The sequence below is a fragment of the Drosophila erecta genome, unplaced genomic scaffold, assembly GCF_003286155.1.
Source record: "Drosophila erecta strain 14021-0224.00,06,07 unplaced genomic scaffold, DereRS2 tig00000021-arrow-pilon, whole genome shotgun sequence".
NCBI classification, from domain to species: Eukaryota; Metazoa; Arthropoda; class Insecta; order Diptera; family Drosophilidae; genus Drosophila; species Drosophila erecta.
Genome location: NW_020825198.1, coordinates 8,022,878 through 8,039,765, shown reverse-complemented (window position 1 = coordinate 8,039,765; position 16,888 = coordinate 8,022,878). Strand labels below are relative to the sequence as shown.

General features: G+C 45.4%; 7 protein-coding genes across 7 annotated transcripts; 3 read left to right on the top strand and 4 right to left on the bottom strand.

Annotated features, from left to right (window-relative positions):
* The first annotated feature begins 1 nt into the window (after position 1).
* Positions 2–934, top strand: LOC6544044 (EKC/KEOPS complex subunit TP53RK). Its single transcript, XM_001971932.3, has 2 exons — positions 2–27; positions 136–934. The coding sequence occupies exon 2, from the start codon at positions 229–231 to the stop codon at positions 892–894; it is 666 nt and encodes a 221-aa protein (XP_001971968.1). The 5' UTR covers positions 2–27; positions 136–228; the 3' UTR covers positions 895–934.
* Positions 893–3,253, bottom strand: LOC6544043 (pentatricopeptide repeat-containing protein 1, mitochondrial). Its single transcript, XM_001971931.3, has 2 exons — positions 1,282–3,253; positions 893–1,225 (listed from the first exon to the last, which is right to left on the bottom strand). Exons 1-2 carry the CDS (start codon positions 3,100–3,102, stop codon positions 935–937), a joined length of 2,112 nt encoding a protein of 703 aa, XP_001971967.1. The 5' UTR covers positions 3,103–3,253; the 3' UTR covers positions 893–934.
* A 25-nt stretch (positions 3,254–3,278) lies between these two features.
* On the top strand, positions 3,279–3,840 carry LOC6544042 (protein Asterix). The gene is made up of 2 exons (XM_001971930.3): positions 3,279–3,493; positions 3,558–3,840. The coding sequence occupies exons 1-2, from the start codon at positions 3,338–3,340 to the stop codon at positions 3,726–3,728; spliced, it is 327 nt and encodes a 108-aa protein (XP_001971966.1). The 5' UTR covers positions 3,279–3,337; the 3' UTR covers positions 3,729–3,840.
* Positions 3,841–3,925: 85 nt separating this feature from the next.
* LOC6544041 (ubiquitin thioesterase OTU1) lies at positions 3,926–5,415 on the bottom strand. Its single transcript, XM_001971929.3, has one exon. It carries the CDS (start codon positions 5,199–5,201, stop codon positions 4,161–4,163), a length of 1,041 nt encoding a protein of 346 aa, XP_001971965.3. The 5' UTR covers positions 5,202–5,415; the 3' UTR covers positions 3,926–4,160.
* LOC6544040 lies at positions 5,259–6,765 on the top strand. Its single transcript, XM_001971928.3, is given in 5 exon segments — positions 5,259–5,278; positions 5,338–5,366; positions 6,341–6,399; positions 6,402–6,431; positions 6,491–6,765. Coding segments are annotated over 5 exon segments (309 nt in total). The 3' UTR covers positions 6,662–6,765.
* A 681-nt stretch (positions 6,766–7,446) lies between these two features.
* LOC6544039 lies at positions 7,447–8,104 on the bottom strand. Its single transcript, XM_001971927.3, has 2 exons — positions 8,002–8,104; positions 7,447–7,810 (listed from the first exon to the last, which is right to left on the bottom strand). The coding sequence occupies exons 1-2, from the start codon at positions 8,017–8,019 to the stop codon at positions 7,637–7,639; spliced, it is 192 nt and encodes a 63-aa protein (XP_001971963.1). The 5' UTR covers positions 8,020–8,104; the 3' UTR covers positions 7,447–7,636.
* Positions 8,105–9,180: 1,076 nt separating this feature from the next.
* Positions 9,181–9,895, bottom strand: LOC6544274. Its single transcript, XM_001971924.3, has 2 exons — positions 9,266–9,895; positions 9,181–9,207 (listed from the first exon to the last, which is right to left on the bottom strand). Exon 1 carries the CDS (start codon positions 9,842–9,844, stop codon positions 9,278–9,280), a length of 567 nt encoding a protein of 188 aa, XP_001971960.2. The 5' UTR covers positions 9,845–9,895; the 3' UTR covers positions 9,181–9,207; positions 9,266–9,277.
* Positions 9,896–16,888: the final 6,993 nt, after the last annotated feature.

Sequence of the window (16,888 nt, the reverse complement as noted above, 5' to 3'; positions counted from 1 at the left end):
GAAGTCAGGGGCGTGCGTGTTGCATTTGTAAGGGCTTCTACCATAAATAGGTTTACAATGGTTACAAAATGCTGTCTTGTTTTTAAATTCCATAAATACTGATGTATATTGTGCAAACTTTTCAATAATTCGTAGGTATACCTTCGAACCCCTCTCACCCACGCCGCTGTGTGGAGTTGCCACCTCGATGTAGACAATTTACCGGGTTTGTTTTCGTGCGACTTAAAAATGTCCCTGCAAATCCTGAAACAAGGCGCCGAAGGACGTGTATATCTGGGCGATTTTAAAGGGAAAGCCTGCCTGATCAAGGAGCGGTTCGTGAAGAAGTACCGCCACCCGGAACTGGACACCCAGATCACGCGGCAGCGCATGAAGGCGGAGGCCAAGGCGTCGGAAAGATGTCAAGCCGCTGGAATCCTGGCACCAAGGATCCTCCACTCGGACCTCAACACCCACAAGCTGTATATGGAATACTTCGATGCGGCCAAGACTGCCAAGCAGTTCATCCAGGAGGTGGTGCTCACTCAGGCAGAGGATGCAGCCAAGAAATCTCTGCTGGAGTTTTGCACGCGGATCGGTAACATCATTTGGAAAATGCATAAGAATCACATAATACACGGCGATCTGACCACTTCAAACATCCTCATCAAGCCGGAGGGTGGCAACTACAATATCATCCTCATAGATTTCGGCTTGAGCCACTACAGTCAGGCTACCGAGGACAAGGGTGTGGACCTGTACGTCCTGGAGCGGGCGCTACTCAGCACCCACAGCGAACAGCCGTATCTATTCGAGCACATCCTGGGCACCTATCGCAATGAAAGCGGACCGGGCGTGATCACCAAGTTCGAGGAGGTGAGAGCACGGGGACGCAAACGGACCATGATTGGCTAACAAATAATAATAAACTTTATTGGGAGTTAAACTTTGTAACTTATGCTATCCTCTTCAAAGACTCTTTGGGAGGGTCATCCTGCAGCTCACTTATCTTGATCTTCTTGATGTACTTTCGCTGTTTGGTTTTGTGTTTGAGTTGCTCGTGCTTGAGTGGTTCCATTCCGTCGACAGGGGGAAGCTTGAAGCTCTCATACGGGCGCTCCTTCACCTTGGCAATGGCATCCTCCAGCTTGAGACCGGCCAGTCCCTGCTCCTCGTAGTACAGGCGGTATTTATCACAGAATTTGGAGTGTCCCTTCTTGAAGGCTGCCGTCTTGGTCGATGGATGCTGAATATACACAACAATTAATGATTGCACTAGCGGAAAGTTAGCGACAGACTCACTCTGGCATCAATGGCTCGCGCACAGCCCCTGTGAAAGTTGTGCAGGTGACGCAGGAAGGACTCATTCGGCTTGATGCCCTCCTCCAGACTCAACTGTATGATCTCGTTGACGTAGCTAAAGGATTTGCTGGCGCAGCCCTGTCGCAGCATGGCTCCCAGTATGGGCATGTTCATCTTAATGCCCGCCACCTGCATCTGCTCCAGCAGTTCCCTCGCCTCTTCCTGGGTGCGACAACCCAGGGCGAGCACACCGTAGGTGACAATGTCCGGCCGCAAGCCCGCCGTGCGAATCATGAAGAGCACTTCCTTGGCGCTCTCGTAATCGAAGCGCATGGAGCGCTTCTTGATCAGTATGTTGAAGAAGTCGATGTCCGCCTTGAGGCCAATCTTTCGCACGAACGTGAGTAGCTGCTTCTCCGCAGCATTTGTGGGCGGTATCACCTCCAGCATTGCGGTAAATGTTTCAATGTCCGGTGTGATGTGGTGCAGCTTCATGTGCTCCAGGAAGCCATTGAGACCGCCAAGTAGCAAGAATCGCTCGTGCGGACGCGTCACCTCCTCCAGGGCCACCAAACTGCCTAGATGCGGCTGAGGCAGCAACAGATTGGGTAGTTCCAGCTCGCTCGCTGTGGTGGCCACCTCAATCTGGCCAGGCAACGAAGCTGTGCTGGATTGTACACTGGGTAAATCATCTTTCTGGCCTTCCTCCAACTGAAGAACTGGTTTCTGTCTGGCTGCTGACGGAGCGATTTGATCGAGAACCTCTCGCATGGATTCCAAGTCACCAAAGCCGCAATCCCTGGTACATCTCAGCATCGCATTGAAGCTGTAGTAGTCCGGACTAATACCTCGCTGCAACATGTTGTGCCAGGTGAGCAGAGCATGGCGGAAACCGTGTTCCGAGTGGCTGGCACACGCTTGCAGCAGAAAGTTGAATGTATCGGCATTCAGTTCCAGCTGGCGCTCCATCATTTCGTCGGCCAGCATGTAGGCGGTGTCCACATCGCCGCACCTTCCATACGCCTTGATCATCGCATTGTAGTTCTTCACATTTGGTTCGTAGCCCTTCTCGAGCATGTTCTCGCGCACGATTTGGGCCTTGGTCAGGCCATCGGTCACGGAGGGAGCATTGGCGCAGGCGTTGAATAGCGAGGTGTAGGTTCCTCCGGTCACTTGGATTCCGCGTTGCCGCATCTTGGTGTACAGGGAGAAGGCCTTGCGGGTGTACCCCGCCTTGGCGCAGCCACTGATCAGCAGATTGTATATGTACTTGTCCGGCTTGGCGCGATCTTCCTTCAGCATGCGTTGCTCTAGCACTGCGATGGCCTCATTTAGGCGATTTGCCTTAAGATGATCCTTGATCTGTCGGGCGTATTCAATGGCTTGTAGTTTCTTTGAGCGCCTGGTGGGGTTGCTAATGAACTCCTCTTCCTCGATATCACCCGGATCTTCTTTTGCAACTACCTTGGCATCGCCAAAGGTGTCCGGATCACCAAAGTCCTGCACCTTCTTGCTGGACTTCTCTTTGGGTTTCTTTTCTGGCTTAAGCTGGCGGCGCTCTCTTGGAGCTGCTGGGGCAAGTTCTTCAAGAACTTCTTCGCGAAAAGGATTTTGATTTCGGTTGGCCTCCCGTTTGGTCTGCAAACCGGCTTCTTGATCCGTAATCCTCACGTGCAGCAGGCGATTTTGTGAGCACCACCAGGCTGCAGGCGGAACCTTTAGCCGACTGATGCTACAACTATTTAACGGTCTGCCGGTGGCATTTAATTGCAGGCCACGTATGTGGCAGCTCATTGCACGGCTAAGCAACCGCAGAGCCATGTTTTCTGTTGCAATTTTCTGTGATTTTTATGTAATTAACAAAAGTATTTAAAACGTGCGAGCGGCGGCGGTGTAAATAAAGAAACAGCTGATGCAACGGCGCTGCCACCTGGTGGTAAATGCCATTCGAACAAGAACGTAAGCAGCCCTCTTTGGCATTCACATTCCTCGCAAACATCCATTGGAATCTGACCTGGTTTTTTGATTAAATTGGTGAAAATTAAATAAATTTAAAATGAGCATCACAGTGGATCCGCGCCGCAAGGAGAAGATCAACCGCTACAAGGCGCCCAAGAACCAGGGCCAAAGCGGCGGCGCCAACGAGGACATGATGCCGGATTACATGAACATTCTGGGCATGATTTTCTCCATGTGTGGACTGATGATGAAGGTATAACACCCTGAAGATTACCACCCAGTGACTTGGCAGTTATCAGTATTTACTACCCCCACAGCTCAAGTGGTGCGCCTGGTTTGCGCTGTACTGCTCCTGCATCAGTTTCGCCAGTTCGCGGGCCAGCGACGATGCCAAACAGGTGCTCTCCTCCTTCATGCTGAGCGTCAGTGCGGTGGTGATGTCCTACCTCCAGAATCCCGCGGCCATGACCCCGCCATGGGCCTCCTAGCACTGGACCTAAGATAACTATAGTAAACGTAATGTAATTGTTCATGGAGATGTGGTGGCCAGTTTGATACGCCTCTATTTTCTTCGACGCTCAGTAAACGAGTTGGTACGTAGTTGGCTGTGTTTACTTCTTTGTGCATTCGGGAGAGCGTCTATAATGGGGAAGCCTCGCTGAGTGTATGGTACCAACTCCATGACTTGTCTAGTGTAGATGAAGGTGTATTCTTTATTGCATTCCGAAAGGGCTTTAATGGGGACTAACATGAATACAGGCGGCTGGGCACAATAATCAATAACTTAGGTAGGCGGTGATGTGGAGGTAGTACTGCTTATGAGATGACTCCTCGCACGGCGATTGTGGCTAGGTGGTGAGCAGGTAGTAGGCGAACAGCATGAAAGCCACAATGTAGACGGTGCCGAAGATCAGGACGTATTAAATCTCTCCAAAGCTCTTGTGTCCGGTTTGCTTGGCATGCTCCTGGGCCTGCACCTGGCCGACCAGCCTAACATCGCATTGCATGCAGCGAAGCGTGAATTTGTCCACATTGGTGTATTGGCGGGAGGACTGAGCCTCGTTGGCCAACTGCTCGGCCTGCTGATAGACGCCCACTTCCTCCACGGGGAAGATGGTGGCCGGAGCAGCACTCGACGATGTCTCCATGTACAGTGGATCATAGTGGATGCCATCGAAGAGCAGGAAGACACGCAGTCCGAAGTTCTTGTCCTCGCCAAAGCGATTGATAATGGCGTTCTGTATGTCCACCACATCGATCTCAATGCCATAGTAGTTGGACAGTATGGACACCTCGATGGCGCCGCCCCAGGAGTCCGCCTTCTGTATCCAGGCGCAGTACTCGGCATTCGATTTGCCCAGCACGGCGTCGTTGTAGCTCTGCGGATCGGCGGCCACCTCCTGGGCAATGATGTGTCGCATCATTTCGCTGCCCTCGTTGTCCACCTTGCCCTTGAGCACGAATCGGATGCTGGTGAAGAGGCACGAGTTGTCCGCCGGCACCACCTTCTTCAGCAGGATGCCATTGAAGTCGCCATTCGGCCCGCTTTCCGTGGGCGCCACAGGCAGTTGGAACTCTGGTGCCTGAGCGACTGGACCGCCTGCGGTCTCCTGCAGCAGCTGTGCCTCCTCCTCGGCCTGCAGACGACGCGCCAGCTCCTCGTCATCCTCCATGGTGGGGCCGCCAGGCACAACGGCTGGCGCAGGAGCAGCCTTCTCCTCGACAATCAGCGTCTCTCCGCTGTTGATTCCGACCGCCTTGAGGTCGCGCTGCTCCTGCTGCTGCGAGAGGTCCAGTGGCTTGGGCGGATAGCCCACCAGCACGTGCAGTTGGGGCGCCTGGATGTCGGTGGCCTGGACTATTTTCGTTTTCAGCTCCCCCAGCGTCGTGTGCTCGTTCAGGTCGTTGACAATGAATTGACCTTTTTTGGACTTGAGCTTCACACTGAACGATCCCGTCATGGTATCCGTTTGTTCTCTTCCTGTGGGCGTGTGTATGGAATTGGGCTAATCTTCAAGATGTTGATGCTCGCGATTCGGTAACTAAGAATTTAGTAATTTGACTAATTTGTTTCTTTTTTTATTTGTGTTATTACAGAGTATCGATGCTATCGAGTTTCGATATCGGTTGGTATTTTTTTTACTGTATCATTACGGAGCATCGATGTTGCTGTGTATCGATTGTTTTTTTTGCAATCGGTGTAGATTGATGTTGTCGGACTTACAATTTTTTTAAAAGGGCGGCAGCTCTTTGCAAATGGCGCCAATTATTCAGACTTTTGAAAATGTATAATTATTAACCATGTGCGTGTATACGAACAATACAAAGGAAAATACAAATACGCATTTATTTGCTGTTATTCTTCATTATTTTGTCAATTGCTGCTAGTTTATTATTTATTTATTATTATTATAGATTTAAAGAGAAACCCCTATTTTTTAAGCCATTTAATAATGGATGTATAATATTTACCAATGGACTTCCTTCACAATCGACATTTAAACTGCAATACAGCATAATTTGAAAATTGGCAGGTAGCCATTTTCAAACCGCCTGCTTAAATTTAACACTATTTTCAGACAACTATTTTCGGATAATTCAGCTACACTAGCCAATTATGGAGGTGTGAAGAAGAAGCTAATGGCTGATCAGAACGTTAAGGCCAATGTCAAGACGCTAATTAAAATTTAGCAGAGATTCCGCTCAGCTAATGGCCTACTCAAATAGAACCCAAAACCAAGGAAACACCGATTAGCAAAAAGAAGCGAAGCCGGTGAAACCGCAAGTCAACAATTGGCCCAAACATAAGGCGTCGAAAGTCCAACAATGGAACCACAATAAGGCAGTCTACGAGTTGGCTACGAAAAAAGGGAACCTGGCTTTTGTTATCACATGCGTGTTGGACTAAAATCACTTTTAATAGTCCAAACAGATTGATTGTCCCCTCCCTCCGACTCGTGAATCACTAAATCACTGAATCTTTGGTTGACGCTCCGCGTTGTTTTAGTTTCTATGAAAGACGAGCGGTCTGCCGGCCGAGCAACTCACTCTCAACTGAACCGGCATATAAATAGACGGGTCGGCGGGGTCTGGTGATCAGTGCAAGCAGGTCTGTCAACGCGCAGTGCGAGTCCATCGATCGATCATATACTTCCAGCCCAACCGAAGCCAACATGAAGTTCTTGCTCCTGGTGCGTCACCTTAAACAGACATGGAATACCACATGAAGCTAACTTTTCAACCTTTTCAGAGCGTCTTCCTTTGCCTTGCCGTGTGCTTCATGGCCACCAGTGCTGCTCCTCGCGAGGAGGCCATTCCCGAGGGCTTCGAAGGTCCTGGCAGTGAGTCCGTCAACCCATCCGACGACCAATCCTTCCTGCTCAAGCTGAAGCTGCTCAAGAAGCTGCTGTTCCTGGGCTGAACCATACCCTCCCATTAATGGATTTATAGTTTTACTATGTGTTTAGGTTTTTAAGATGAAAAGTCGCGTGAAATTAAAGAAAGTATTTGGTAACACAACGTAAACGTAGATTCATTTTTATTGCCAAAGAAAGCAAGCATGGAAATAGTTGAGTACAAAAAATCAAGTTCGCTTCTTGAGTCTTTTGTTGAATAAACCCAACCTTCACTTTCAATTAATTTTATTTTTTTACGATAACACAAAAGGCAACTTTATTTTGCTTATGCTTCTAATAAACCTGAATATGGCGATTTATGGTAAGGCTGAATACCATGAGCTCCCGTCACTGGAACTTTCCTTGAAACTCCATATAGGTGATCAATATTATCAGAAATGCTTGATACGTAATGTCTGATTTATCGTGACATGCTGTCTGCGATGAGTTTTCTTAATATTTTTACATTGGCAATATTTAACCAAACCAAATATCAAGTTTTTTTTAGTTGGGCCCAATCAATATAAAAGTACCAACATATTAAGTTAACTAATTAAATAAATCAATGAAAATATCAGTGATTTATAGGCAAGATCGTTTATGTAGGACAGCGATTGGCCAATATTTATACGCATGTAAGGAAGGTTCCCTTCGCTTTTCACACTCTCTCCCCAGAAGCGGACCGAAACGGGTTTCCCATTCAGATCTAGGCAAACAAAAACTCGACCTGCCGCCAGTCATTAGCTCCTTTTTGGACGCACATGGAGATCTCATCCCCGGAGCACCGATGATATAAGAAACACCGCCGTATGTGAAAATTACATTTATTTTAGTTACGATTACGTATACTTTACTCGCATGTATGTGCTTTTGTGTGTGTTTGTGCTTATGGTATTGCCTAAACAAAACGGGCTGAAAATCGAATGCAGTGGGAAGGCAAGGTTCCCAATTGGCTGGACTAGAATCTGAACGGTGCTGGGCACACTGCCTGCGAATGCCTCCTAGCCCAGGAGCTTCTTCAGCTTGAGCAGCTTCTTCAGCTTGAAGATGGCCTGCGGATCCTGGGGACGCTGGACGTCGTCGAAGGCAGGCTGGTAGATATTGTCGCCGATCAAGGACTCATCCACGGGCACGGCGGAAATGAGGGCGATGGCCATAAGGCACACGAAGATGGTCTACAAAATATAAATTACAACAGATTTATATTATAAATATAATGCAAATGAAATATTCTTTTAAAATGAACTTGCATATTTTTGTTGGCTTCCCTTAACATTAATATAAAAAAAAATTGACAGGACTCAGAAATTTGGAGTTGAAAATGATTTTACTTGCCCTTAATCCAAATCAGTGTCCAAGTACTCACCAGGGCCAGGTACTTCATGATTGCTGCTGCTAGGTAGATGATTACGCTGATTAATCCAAAAATCGACTGCACTTAGCTCCATCTGCCATCAGGGCTTTTTATAGCCGAACTTTGGGTGACCATCGATGATAATGCCATGTGTAAACTGCAGTTTGCAAATGAAGAAGAGGACAAATGAACGATACATAAACAAAAGACTGGCGCATAAATAAGACGATAAGCGAAAAAGAAGTATAAACAAAAAACCTGGCCAAAAGCAGACCTACGGGGCGTGGCATTTTGAGGCAGGTGTTTGGTTTTTTGGGCAGATTTTTTCAGCAGCAAGACCGAAAACCAAAACCAGGCCGCCCTGTTTACTTGGCTTTTGGTGGCATCTTTTGTTTTGTTTGCTCCGCCAAGCCACCGAAGAAGTTGATCGTTGATTAAATAATAATCAGGCTGGGTAAATGAAAGCAACGACAAATGAAGGTCGCCGCAAATGCGGTCAGCAGAGTAATGTTTACCCAAAACCCGGAAGAGGCAGCCATTGTAATACGAGGAAGTCCAATTGCTAATTCCTACATCCAGAGCCCTTTGGTAAATTAATCTGAAGTTGAAGATTGAGTGATCACTCAGTGGCCAAGCCAATTAAGCAAACTATCACTTGAGCAGAGGACCTATAAATATTTGACACTTTGAACAGCTGTCAAGCCTAACAAAAGTAAAACCAAGCGATGGAACCGTTTTGGGTTGGGCTATGGTATAAAACGCAACCTATAAATGGTAACGGAGGCCAAGTGTTTTTCGCCCAGTCATCGTGCAAGTATCGATCTTGCAGCTGAAAACCGGAAACATTCGCCCTGCTCTAAATATGTAAATTACGAACTTTCGAGAATGCCGCCAAAAACATTCCACAGTTTGCACTCTTAAGCAAATACGTGTCGAATGGAGATCAAAACGAACTTCACCATGACAACAAATTAAAAGATTGCACTGAATGGATATCTTTGAGTCAGTCTTTGTCGTCTTTTTTGCATGTTTGATATATTTCCCATGCCCCTGGTTGTTTTAATTAACTTTTATGGGCGTGGCTGTAACATGTGTGAGATGTCTCAGTGAATTTATAGTGGGATAAATTTTATTACGCACCCGAACTTGTTGATGGATGGTACAATTTCGCAGAAATTGTGTAAAAATAGTGTGAAATTGTGTTGTGTTGCGAAGTCTCTATGTAAAAGCATATTTAAAAAATCTACTTAGCTTGGAACTTTATTTATTTACCTACACGAAAATAGCATTATTCGTAGTCAGCTGATGCGTCCGAGTTATCCTCTTTCGGCTGAGTAACCTCTGTACTAGCTTCTTCATTTTTCTCCACTGGCTTCTCAGTGGTTTCACTTTCCTCGCTATTTTTGAGCAGCGATGGTTCCGTGTAACCAGGTGGAGTTTTAATGGAAAGCTTGATTCTGCAGGAAACCAGCTTCATTACTTCCTCGTAGACTTGCATCAGCTCCAATAGCACCATATATCTGCCATCAGGGACAAGGAAGGGAGCCAGCTTAGAATCAATAGCGCTGTCTTTCACAAAGTAGAAGCCAGGAACCAAAGGACATGCGACAACAAAAGTCGAGGGCAAGAGGCTCTCGCCCGGAATGCCCTCCACTGTGATATTACGAAGGGAATCGAGGAGCTTGCAGAGATCCCTGTTCGTCCAGCGAATCAGATCGAAGTGGTGCGATCCACCCACTTCATTTGAGAGCTTCCTTACGAAAATGTGCAGCAGGAGTTTGCCGGGAAAGGGAACTTGAACTGTGAGATTCACATTGATTTTCTCAAAGTCGACTACGTCATAGTCCACGAACATGTCATTGGGCACAAAGGATTTGACATAAAACTGCTCGAGGCGCACTTTGATCTGATTGAAAAGCAGTAATTTATATTACAATGTTAGCTTATTCAAGCAACTCACACTGTGGACTCGAGGAGACCCTAAAAACAAAATAAAAACTATGCTATGCGGAGGCCACATTGTTTAGTGCTTGTATGATTGACCCATTGAAAACAACTGGCCAAAAATTGCCGACACTTGGCAACTGGGAAATTAGCTTGTTCAGTCAGGCCACGTTAACTGGACTAATGACTTTGTTTCGGCCCGATTCTTATCGATCAAAGCCCAGCAGCAGTGGCATACACTATGAGAAAACGGGGCGAATGCGTAATGTGGGTGTTAACATGGCGTATGGGCAATGCACAGGCTAATAGCGATAAATATTTTTAAAATCAACTTTGTGATGAGTGTTTGCCAAATAGTCGCTGATATACGAGTCAAACATGACGAACTCAACGACGCATTTATCAAGACGTTAACTACAAAACCCGATGCCAGTTGCAAATTCGGTGGCCAACTGATGAACTTGAACCAAAAAGCATGAACGGGCAACTACTGGTAAAAACAGCAAAAGTTTACCATGTAAACGAGCATAAATTGTGCCGCCGGAAAGCAAAGCGAACAAAAGTCTCGGATAAATCATCCCAAACAAAATATATGTATGCCAGTGGACCATAAATTTCGAGCGTTTTTATTGCAATTTGCTTGTTTGTACCAAAAACAAGTGCAAACAGCGCCAGCAACCAGCACAAATGCTGCCTTAAGCCGCAAACTACAGTGAAAGTGACGTAATGCGCTGCTACCAACAATAGCTGGCTAAAAAATATGCATGAAAACCATTAAACAACGACAACAAAGTACAGTGAAAAGCAACTGAGCAAACGGTCAGAAAAAAATGTCAATGTCTTTTACAACGCAGCCGACGAAGAAGCAGCAGCAGCAGCAGCAGCAACAGCGGCAGTTGACCCAAGGGTCAGGGGGTGGCAGTGGGGCGGTTGGGCGGGTGTGCACAACGGATGAGGGCGAACAGAGATAGCAGACATGGCGCAAAAAGCGTGCTCTGCTTGCATATGTGTGACCTTTTGCGTCGGACTTGGCACGTGTGGCGACTATCGAAAAGGGCAGGTGCCTATGGAACGGAGGGAAACCTAAGTGGTCAGCGGTGGCGTTAGCTCCTGGAAACAGGCGCATAAATATTCAAGAAATATGTGAATTCAAATTAAACTGCATTGAACTGCATCACGAGCGCATCTCTAGTGCAAAGTCGCTGCATCGGATGTCGGCTTACATTTTATTTACCTCTCTGCTTTACTTTATCGTATCGTATACTTTATGCGTCGCGTGTTTTTTGTATCGCCTGAGACTTACAATTCAATGTCATGCCGGCTGCATTGTGGTTATTGCCAAAACTGAGGCAAAATGAAGAAGAAGCTGCTGCTGCACCAGAAGATCAGCAAGATCTTTTGCTGCAGAACCGGTTGGTTCGGTCACTCCTCATCGAGGCGCACAGCCCCTCCCCTGTCCAGCAAACCATGCAGACAATGCAGCACCAACTTTAAATTAAGTGTGTAACGCGACCTTGAGACTCCGACTCCAACTCCAACTCCGACCCCGACTCCGACTCCAACTCCAGCCCAAAACCACAAATGCAATTGCTGGTCATCTTGCGCGCTATTTATGTATGCATGTGGCACCCATCGGGTTTTATGAACCTGCCCGCACCGCGCGATAATAATTGTTATTGCCCCCATATATCATGAATTTGGTGGACAGGAGCGGGGCGCGATATCATTAACAGTCTAGGCCAGATCCATCTAGATACCTCTGTAAACGGTGGGCGGGACAAGTCTGGGGTTTCCGCTTTATATCATCGCTTAATAATCACTGGAAAATATTTTGCCTTGCCGCGACGATCCTACGTGGCGTTGATGGCATGGATATTTCTGGGTTACTTATTTTCCAGTAAATGCATATTCTGAAGAATTCATAATAGGTAATGTTCTGCAAATGTAGAAAAGTAGGGCGTACTCTACTGATTACAAGTTAAATTTAATATTGACCATTTAACATGACCATCGGCTATTTATTACCTAAACTAAATTCGGTTCTCACAAAGAATTATTCATTACCATCCATAATACTGAAACTAATGCCAGCACAAGCCTTCTGACTTTAAACAGTAGTGCGGATAATCAACATATAAATAAGTCGGAGGCTAAGTTCATTGCTTATAGACGAACGTGTAAGTGATTTTCATACTCGGCGAGGGTTGCTCGAAAAATATGTTTGGCTCACCGTTCAAAAAATGGTAATGCCACTTTTAACGCCTTACTAGTTTTTATGAATATTTTAAATATAAAATTTATTTCGTAAGGTTTATACCCCACCCATGGAGTAAAGAATCTGGGTTTATGTGTTTATTTCCCCATCAAACACACGGGTGTTGGAATGTTTCTTGTTTTCGAATTGTTAAGAAGCGTTTGGTTGATTGATTCCAAAGATCAATGCTAAGAGTTGTAATTAAAGGCAGCGAGTCGTTGTTCTTTTGTTTTGTTGATTTGGCACTTGGGATCTTTTGCTTTTGCGCTGGCCACGCCCACTTGGGCGACATGGGGAGGCGAAGCAAATATATAGTGGCAAAGTGTATCTATTGGTAAAATGCAAATTCCCGTTAATTGAATGCCAAACAAAAGAGCAGTGGCAGCCGCAACATCGAGAAGAGGGTTTAATTTTCTGGTTTCATTAGGGGGCAAGGGGTGTTTGAAAAATCAATTAGCAGTATAAAATGGTTTTTCCGTTTTAAAGCCGTACCTGGTTCAGTTTTTGTAATACTCCTTCTCGCTGTTTCTGCCGCCCACTTGGCAAAGAGAGAGCAAATCCCTGTAGCACCACCCATCGCCAGCCACCCACAACTGAAAAGCGAGAGAGGAAAAGCAGTGGAAAAACCGCAGCTGCTGCTTTAAATTTATGCCAACGCGGCATTAGAAGCATGGCTTGTGGTTAAATGGGCAGGGGAGGAGGGGTGGTGGAGCCCCAAAAGGGGGTTATTTCAGCCATATTGGCTACGTATTGGTACCATGTACATGTGGGTGTAGCAAACTGCAAGAAATCAAGGCTCTAGTTGCGGCGGTCGCAACGAAAAATGGCGGAGCGCTTTATGAATATTTATAACACAATGGAGCATGAAAAAGTTCAGTTGTCGGTGGGGGAAGGGATAACAGGTATCCATACATGTGGACAAGGAGCCATCCAGGTTCATGCGTCTGTTATCGCTTGCAATGACGATCGACAGCGACAGGGTTAATGGCAGGATCGAGTCCTATAAACCGCAAAGGAAAAAAGTATGGTTGCACCTTGAGTCAATACAAATAATTGTTATCTTCTGAAATATATAATATATTTAACAAGTCAAAGAAGACACCTTTGGCTGAACCAAAAGAACATATTTCTGTTATAAAGTGAATTCGGTTTTTATCCCTATGCGCTTCTGTTTTTCCAGCTGAAATCCTCTCAAGAATGCCAACCCACTTACAATGCAAATGGAAACGCCAAAATGCGGGAGAGGTTGCCCCACTTTCAATTCGACTTCCTGTGCATTCGTCCGCGCATTTAGATTGGCAATAAATTAATACTCGAGCATGGAAAGTTGCGCCATTAGAAGGGCGAAGCGAGTGACACACATTTGAAAAATATTTAATTTGCCAAAATGCCAGTCGAACTGAGTCCTTTGGCATTTCCATATCAACTGCATATTGCGCATACGCAGTGTGGGCGGTGGCCTTAATTCAATGCTCATTGAGAAGAAATTTACAGAAAAAGTTTAAATTAAAAGTTGGGCAAAAATAACGCAAAAAAGGTTGGTAAACCGAAACCAATTTCAATATTGATTGGGTGCGTGAATAGAGGGGGAAGGAAAGAGGAGGGGAGTCCCTGACTGGGAGCACGTGCTGGCGCCATCTAGCGGTCGCTGCATGCAAATTGCCAAATCAGTGCGTGACTTGTAAAATTTCAACAAAGGCTGCGAACAAAAACTCAAATGTAAACTGTTAGTTATGACAAAGCAAACTTAACTAGCAGTTATTCCTTTTTTTTTCTAAGTTTTTTGGAAAATTTTCAACTGGCACGCACGTGTAACGCCCCACAATGGAAAAAGGTGGTTCAATCTGTAAGCGCCTGTCAATTACCGAGTTTACAGAATGCCCCGGCTAATGGTCAACTCATTCATGACTCGTTTAATGGCCCTCGACTGAACTCTTTTCGTCGCTTTACTTCTTTTGCCCTGTTTTGCCGCCAATTTGAACAACAACTGTCAAAGTCAAAGACTAACAAGAGACCATATAGTGTGTCCATTCATGACTGCCCCTCCCATCCTCTCCATGTATTTTACATCGCTTGACTGCCCCTGGAAAACGTTTGCCATTTGTGTATCTCCATTTGGAGATGTCTTTTAAATGATATTTTTTGCATTGGCAGTCGGTAAACATCTCTGCAGCAAGATAAACTTGTACATCTTGTGTGCGTATCTTCAATTTATATTTCGAGTGCAGAAAGTGGAGCAAACTAACATTTCCAGCGAATTCCCTTCGGTTCGGGAGTCAAAAGTTTTTGGTCAGCGCATGCAGTTTATTGGTTTGTTTGCCTGAATGGTCAGAAAAATCGAGGAGTTGGCGGGGTTACTTTCCAGAAACTTAATCGATTCGGACACTTTACAACATGTTTATCATAAGTATTTGCCAAAGGAAATATTGCTAGAAAAGCAAACAGCAGGAAAAGAAGGCAATAACTTTAAGTGGAAGCTTACATAGCAGTGTGATTGTGAGGTAAAAGGTTCCTCGATTATTGACTTTCGAAAGAACAAAATTGTATTAATTTGACACCAATATAACTGATGGGTTTTTAGCTAAAGTGCATTCTAAATAGAAATTCAGAAGAAAATGCTGCATTTTTCTTCTTGATAGAGTTGTTTTTAAGTTCCAAGTTGTGAATAGCTCTAAGCAAACCGTCTTTTCCCTGCTCCAGTTCCTCCAAACTTTCCGGATGTTTCATCTCATTTCATTCTCCCCAGCAGAACATCCTTGCATTTAAAATTTATGTCAAATTAGCGAGCGCCTCAATGACAAATGCTCGAGCAATAGAAAAGGCCGCGAAGAATGCAATTTTTACAAGCCAGACCAGAGTGGAGCAAACCGAGTTCCTTCCTGGCAACCACTTTAGTGCCACCTCCCCTCGTCCGTCATCCGCGATGCACCACCCTCCACCACCCTCCTCCCACCACCCACTGACTTGCCGCAGGGCAACGGAAATTAGTTCAACGGCACTCACAACGGCGGCAGTTAAACGTCGTCTTGGACTGGAGTGCAGGGAAAACCAGCCTGGATCTCTTAGGGATGGCAAGTTATAGGGGCTAAATGTGGCCGTTCCACTTGGATCTGCTATATCTTATGAATTTCAATCATTTTTGCCATATAAGTTGATCATATTTTATTCTATAGTATTCTATTGATATTCGGATTTCTAATCGGTTTCTCGACCTTGTTTGTCCTTAACTTCGATTTATTTCAAAGAAATATATATTGTATATATTTTATTTTATATTTTATTCCGTAAAACCTTTAGCATAGCTTCTGGGAGCAGTTCGAGATCAGATTTGCGGATAAAGTGCTAGTGACAATAAATCGCTTCAAACATCCCTAGAAACTATCTAGTACACCCCACACCCTTCTCTAAACTGCAGACACTTGTTTTTTATAGCTGCAAGGGGTGAAGGGGAGGCGCGCGGACATTTGAAGATGATGTAGTGCGGACATAAACATAAATAATGGCAATGCGCAGTTATTACTTTTCTTGGTCTTGGTCGGGGTTTGGGTCTGGGTCCTGGTCCTGGTCGTGGTCCTGGTCGTGGTCCTGGTTCTTTTCTCATCCTCGGGCTGTGATGCTTACATAAAAATTAAATGTAAGTGAAGTAAGTGCGGAGGAGGAGTTAGTTGCAGGGCCATTTTCTGGTTTGATGCTGCTCATTGGTCTTGGCTTTTTTAATTGCATTCTGACTGCCGCATCAAATGGCAACCGCTGTCCTAATGGGTTAATTGGGCTTAAGGCAAGAATCCTTCGCGGCAGGACCGGGACCTGGTGATTTATCTGTGCTGGCAAATTGACAAACGATTCGCGCTTAATGGAAAAGTTACGCATACGCCATGGATTACAGCGCCGCGCGCATTATTAATATTCATTTCAGTGCGCATAATTTGCACATACATCAGAGCAGCGTACCAGGATATGCGAGTAATAAAATAAAGAAATGGCCATGATTTGGCAAAAGTTGCCTACGATCTTTTGGGACTACATACGACAAGAGAGCAGAGAAGAGAGAAATGCAGATTGCATGTCCTGGCAACAGGATGCACTCGCCCCAGTCATGCATTAACAACAACCCCATCTCCAGCAAACAATCCCAGCCAAAAACATAAACAATAAACAGAGCTGAAAGGACGAGCCAGGACCCAAAAGCGAGGAGCAGCTGGAGCAGGAGCTGGGGGTAACGCACTCCGCTAATGCACCAAAAACTGCATCCACTATTCTCGCCCCCCAGTTACTTAACAATATTTCTCATTGTTGTTGAGACGTTGCAGGTGTTTGCTGAAGCATATCAAAAATATATGTATATCCAAGCATAGCTGTGACTACGTCGACGACTTAAGCCAAGAGGCGTTGGGTTTGGGTGGTTTTTTCAGTTGAGCCAAGGCAACTGGCTGTCTGAAGGCGCCGAGGATGCCGCAGCTAGGAACCAGTTGGAAAATACCGATCGCACATCTACTCATTTAGTTATTATGTTGTGGTGAAGACAGAGAAGTAAAAAGCTAAGAATTGAGTCATTGATAGTCGCATATATGCAATTTAATATGCTTTTTGTATTCACTGTTCAAAAATAACGCTGACATTGATATTTTTTAAATATAAAAACTATGTGTATAAGATATTCATTTTTTATATATATATATTAATTAAGTGAAGATAAGGCAT